This window comes from Strix uralensis, chromosome Z (assembly GCF_047716275.1).
Source record: "Strix uralensis isolate ZFMK-TIS-50842 chromosome Z, bStrUra1, whole genome shotgun sequence".
In the NCBI taxonomy this organism is placed as follows: Eukaryota; Metazoa; Chordata; class Aves; order Strigiformes; family Strigidae; genus Strix; species Strix uralensis.
Genome location: NC_134012.1, coordinates 16,823,721 through 16,829,627, shown reverse-complemented (window position 1 = coordinate 16,829,627; position 5,907 = coordinate 16,823,721). Strand labels below are relative to the sequence as shown.

At 43.4% G+C, this 5,907-nt stretch overlaps 1 protein-coding gene across 1 annotated transcript; it reads right to left on the bottom strand.

Annotated features, from left to right (window-relative positions):
* Positions 1 to 290: 290 nt before the first annotated feature.
* NAIP (NLR family apoptosis inhibitory protein) lies at positions 291 to 1,215 on the bottom strand. Its single transcript, XM_074856032.1, is given in 2 exon segments — positions 291 to 921; positions 923 to 1,215. Coding segments are annotated over 2 exon segments (924 nt in total).
* Positions 1,216 to 5,907: the final 4,692 nt, after the last annotated feature.

Below are 5,907 nucleotides of genomic sequence, written 5' to 3'. Positions count from 1 at the left end.
GGAGTCTGGTAGATGTCTTTGTACCAGCGAAAAAAAGCTATTAAAGTTTTTTTTTTTCTTCTTTCATTTTTTGTGCTACGTCATTAAAATGTGTAAAAGCAGGAGCATAACCCTGTCAACTGTTGGCATCTCCAGTGAAGAATAGCAAGCACCTATTTCAGATATATTAAATTCTTGTTTGTGTTCACTTCCTTGTCCTGCAACCTGAAAACTACTGAGTAGAGACAGCGATTCTGGGTAATTCTGAAAAAAACCCACAACTTACATTTTTGTGGTGATAAAAAATGGACTTAAAAAATACCTTTGCTTCTTAGGAACTGAAAAATTATTGGGGCACACAGAGTAACAGTATTACTCTCATAAACTACAGAACTATCAGAGTCCGGTAAATACTGAATGAAAACTGGAAGAAGCAGTTTTGGATCAATAAAATTTAACTGGTCAATGAAGAACATTCTTACTGGAAGGTCTGAATGGTTCTGCATATGTTCATCATTTTCTGACTAGCTTTCCAATGAATCCTTGCAGTCAATCAATTTAAATAAATAGGATATAGTTTTGGGGACTGCTTTGGAAGAAAAGCTGCAAGTGTAGACCAATAAAAAACTATAGCACTCAGCAGCTTTTCTAAATGTGTTGACTTGCTGCAAGTACTGAAGCCCTCGCTCCAGTTTTTCTGTTTCATCAGAAACCAGGAGCTCACTCAGTCTTCTCCCTGCAACAAACTCCTGGAACAAGGGGTGAAAGAATTTATAAGCTGAATGAAGTCTTTGGGCAGTAAATTTGCTCAGTAAACCCAGCCTAACAGCTTCATCTCCATCAACTCCTGCTTCAGAGAGATCACACTCAGTGAAGTCAAAGGATGGCTTAGAAAGACTGGTTAAGGCAAGCTCACCACATGAGAAAAACATAGCCAGTATATGTTTCTTTCTTCATGTATTTTAGTGAGTGACAGAGCAGGTGTTAGGCTTTAAAAATAGCCTTATAACTGATTATGTTATGCTTTGGGAGCTGTACCCAATATGCAGTGAGAGACACCATAAAAAGTGGTGTCTTTAGAATGGTCTGCATAGACTTTTCAAGCACCAGCTGAAAGAGAAGCTTCTCCACAAGGTCAATATCGTAGAACAGTTTCTTTAGTACATACCCAGTGCTGGACAGAGGGAATTCTGCAATGCTTAAAAGTGGTTGTGCATATTTGCGAATTTTTCTCATCTTGTTAGCGTGGCGCGGAATCAAACTCTACAACTCACTAAGACTTATAAAGTAGTATGTTTATTACGACATTGGGCACACGGGGGATCGCTCCGCCACAAACGTGCGTGCCCGGAGCCAAAAAAACCAGCTCCTTTTATTGTTTGAAATGTTACATATGCATTAGGATTCCGAAGATAAGGAGGGAATAATATAATTAGTTCTGAGAAATTCCCCTCTTCCCCCCCCCAAGTCCTTCTTCTTTGCACCTGTGCAGTGCCTCCTGGTGAGGGTGGGCCAGGGCCTTCAAGGGTCTTCAGGATGAAGTAAGACTCCTTCCTTTTCATGAATTTTTGACTTTGCTTCCTGCTCATGCTCTCTGGACCTTTGGCTCCTCTTCAGGTTGTAGAGTTAGTTTTACCTGTTTGTTTTGTTAATTGGAACTTTTGTGTCTATCAAGATGTTCCAGGAAGTAAATCCTTGGTGTTATCAGGAATTGGTCATCCTTTAGCTGGTACGTCTCCCCCTTTATCTCAAAGACAGGGATTAGTTTACTATCTATCCTGTTTTCTGTAAGAATGTTATCTAGCTAACATTGCCTAAGGGCTAGCATTGTTTAAGGGGCCTCACAACTTTGTCTATATTTCTTTGCTTCATTTTTTTTTTTTTTTCCTTTTTCGCTTTCCTCAGATCAGTTAGTATAGACAGCAACAACCAAACAATGCTGGAAGAGAACGTTCATTTGTGTAAGTTCTTTTACAATTTGGGGCACTGAATTCATCTTACTATACTCATCCAAAAGAAATAAGACCTGTTTTTTCAGTGGCTGAATTACATCTCTTAGAGTTGTTTCTGTTAATGGTCCCACAAATCCTACTGGATGATTGCATATATCAGCCACGCTCTGATCTGACCTTGCATAACTCAGGGAGAGATAAAAGACGAACTTAAACCTGTTCAGAATGGGGCAGCAGCCTGAGGCTCAAAGAAAAGCTATTTTCCTGAACAATGCTGGTTTTTCACTTCCACCTTCCAGCACAATGGTGGAGTTAAGGTTTGCAAGGATTTCATGAAGAAAGAGCTGCTGTACTGAGTGATCATTAATATCCTTTGAGACAACTGATAAGATCCTACAGAGTAATTTCAAGTCCATAGCCAAATGGTTTGCATTCCCAAAGGAAAACAATTTGCTGAAGCTGTTATCATTGTGAGCCTTTGTAAGTTGTTCCTCAAGTTCTTTGCTTCTTGAAGACATTGACTTTCAACAAGTGTCCTGTCTGCAAAACGGATGACATTAAGTAATAAAAATTAGTGAACAATTGATTCTGTACACAGAAGTCAAATATAGTCAGCTGTCCATTAAATTGGAGTAATATGAACATGAGATCTTCTAGATAATGGAAAAAAATGGTATAACTTCTTCTGTATAAACCAAATTCCCAGTTTCTCTTTGTTCTATTCAGTTGGGTTTGCACCCATCTGGTTTAATGTGGGGTTAGTTTGTGTGTAGCAAGTAATCAAGTGATCTATTTGAGTTAAAGAGCTTTGATGGACCTGACCTAGCTCTGTGCAGAGACATGCTGGTATCTCAGTGCAACGATCCCTGGCCTTCCACAGTCTGGGAAGAATAATTAGCTTAGATGCAGCACTGTGTCAATAAACAACTGGATTGCCAGCCTCACAAGCAGGCTCAGAGAGTGGTGAAAAAACATTCAGTTGGCACCATGCAGACAAAGTAACGTTAAACTTGACCTAAACATCCTTTCTGGACACACATTAACTTCCTACAGAGCTGCTGAGTCTCTGCACCACACTCTCTAAAGCTGTTGCTCTGTCAGGGTTTCTAAGTTTTCATACAGAGCATCAATTCTGGATAGAGCCGGCTATGCTGTCTGTGGCCATAGTACAGTTTATCCACAAAATCGATAATCTGCCCCAAAATAAATGCATCAGGGCTGTACTTTGGTATTTCCAAATGGCTGAAATAAGGCAAATGTACTTTTACATTGATGTAATTATACAGATATGAAGTATATGCATTGCCAAAAAACCCCACAGTAATCTGTCACTCAAATGAAGCAGCATCATTTTATTCTTTGCATATTCAACTTAAGTACAATGAACCCCACAAATGTTCACTGATTCTTCCTGCACTTTACTAAGAGATGACACCAGAGAGCTCCTTTTCTGAAGAATTTCAGACAAAATAGGGTATAATTATGCTGTAGCCTGGGGAACTAGGACTTCCTACCAGAAACAGCCCCAGTCACTTGCAGTAAAATGGAGATATGCATGTTGGTGAATACAAAGAATGAACAAACATCTTCATTAATAAACTGGCAGCTATGACTTTTATTTTTCCCTCCACCATTTCAGTAACATGAGGTTTAAAACTATTATTATGATTTCAGAGCTCTATAACATGCCTTCAGTGCCTTCAAAAATTACAAAATGCCTCCGTCTGATACATGTATCTCCCAAATAGTTTTGGCATTTCTGGTTGGCAATAATAGCCATTTTTGGATTTACAGAAGGCTGCTAAAGAAAGTGTCTGGGCAGTACAACTATAGCAAATTTACTTCTGAGTTACCAACTCTGTGCTTGCACATCAGTACTGTTCTGCAGCAACTCAGTAAAACTTACTGTGTATGAACTCTTCGCTCGGAAGTTCACACATAGGTATCAGCAAAACTGTAATAAAACATATATGGTATTTGTTATTCAAATCTCAAGGGGAAAAAGAAGTTGTAGTCAGGATGTTGTGGCCGAACAGTTTTGTAATTCTCTTATGTAAATAAGAAATAAGATATATGTATATAGTTTCTGTTGTTAAAATCAGTTGTTAGAAGGGAGCTAAAATGGCCCCCATCTTCAAGCCACTACAAAAACACCTGTGCTGAGTCATCCCCCTTCTGTGACGGAAACCTGAGACAAGCCCGCCGAAACCTGAGAAAAGCCCGCGAAAACCTGAGAAAAGCCCGGGAAAACTTGTTTACAACTTTGCAGACCCCTCAGGGTACACCCATCATGAATATGGATGAAGCCTACACTATAAAGGGACTCGGTTCTGCCGGGTCAGGTGTGTGTCCTGGTAGAGCAGAGACTCCCGGCACACTCAGTGCTGTTTTGCTCACTCGCCACTTGCTAATAAATTTATTATTGATCACTAAAAATTGAGAAGTGGTTATTTCCCACTAAATTACTTTTAATCTATAACAAATTTGGTGCCGTGACTCGGATCCAGATCTTTTGGTGCGAAACCCCAGATAGGGGAGGCGCCCTATCTTCGGATAGCCCCAGTCTGAGGATCTCGTGGCCAAAACGCTGGATATCCGAACCCCTTTTAATTCGGACTCGGGAGTGAGCAAAAGAATCTGCAGAACCCCTTAAATTTTGTGCACGAAGACCGATCGAAGACTCCGGGGAGGAGTAAGTATTTGCGTTTGTGCAGTTATCCGTTCGGTTGGGGTTGGTAATCCCAGAGTGCGAATGAGTGAGAGGTCTCGAAGAGATCACCTGAGTGCGGACCCTTTAGTAGTGCAGTTCTCGTAGCCTGCGAAGGAGCGAGTCACGAATAAGGGGAGCGTGTGTGTGTGTGAAAGAAGGCACTCTGGAAGATGGGACAGAGGGAAAGCAAGCCCTCTGGATCCATGGGTGGGGGCAAGGAAGAATTGCCGGATATCCCACTAGGAGGTTGATAATCCCAGAGTGCGAGCGAGTGGCACTCTGGAAGATGGGACAGAGGGAAAGCAAGCCCTCTGGATCCATGGGAGGGGGCAGCTGAACTCCTCCCGCTGCTGGCTCCAGCTGGGACAGGGCTTGTTCCCGGGGCGCCACCGCCCGACCCGAGCAGCGTGCCCAAGCCGAGCCCTGGAGCAGTGTCGCGGAGCCTGGCCCAGCGTGGGGGAAGGGGGGGGCAGAGCTGCCCACTCCCCAGCCGGGAGGGCCTGTCCCGAGCACCCAGCTGCCCCGGGGTGGGGGTTGGGGCTGGAGCAGGGGGCACCGAGCGGCCCCAAATTAGCGTTTAGGCTTCTGCTCAGAGACAGGCTGCAGTAAACTGTCTCGAGGGGGCTCTGTGCTGAGCACCCCCCCCCCCCCCCCACCTTCTAACCCGCTCATACTTGTAACCAGTGATTCTGACCCTGAATCTCCCGGACCCCCTCAGCGGGTTACCCGAAGCAAAGTTAAGGAAGGGAGATTATACCCCCTTAGAGAAATGCTTGTGCCAGGAGTGGGGGCACAAGGGGAACCGGGAACGGGGTATGTCACTGTTCCCCTCAACACTGGAGATATTTTTAAAAAAAGAAATGGGGAACTTATTAGAGGACCCGCTTGGCGTAGCCAAACAGGTGGACCAATTTCTTGGCCCAGGTAGGTGTAAGACTTTGGGACAAGCAACATCAAGTGGGTCCCACAGCAGATCAGAAGTGGCTGTTGGTAAAACCCAACTGGAATAATCAAGACCCAGGCCACCAAACCCACATGGCAGATTTAAGAATGATCATAATTCAAGGAATTAGAGAGTCAGTTCCCCGAGGGCAGAATATTAATAACAGTTGTACTCGGGAATAGATCCTGCCACCCCTGTGGGGCAGGCATTATTAAAGACTCGGTTTGTGTCTAAGTCTTGGGCAAATATTAGGAAGAAGCTAGAAAAGATAGAAGATTGGCAAGGGAGAGGAATTGCTGAGAGAAGCTCAGAAAGTTTAGGTG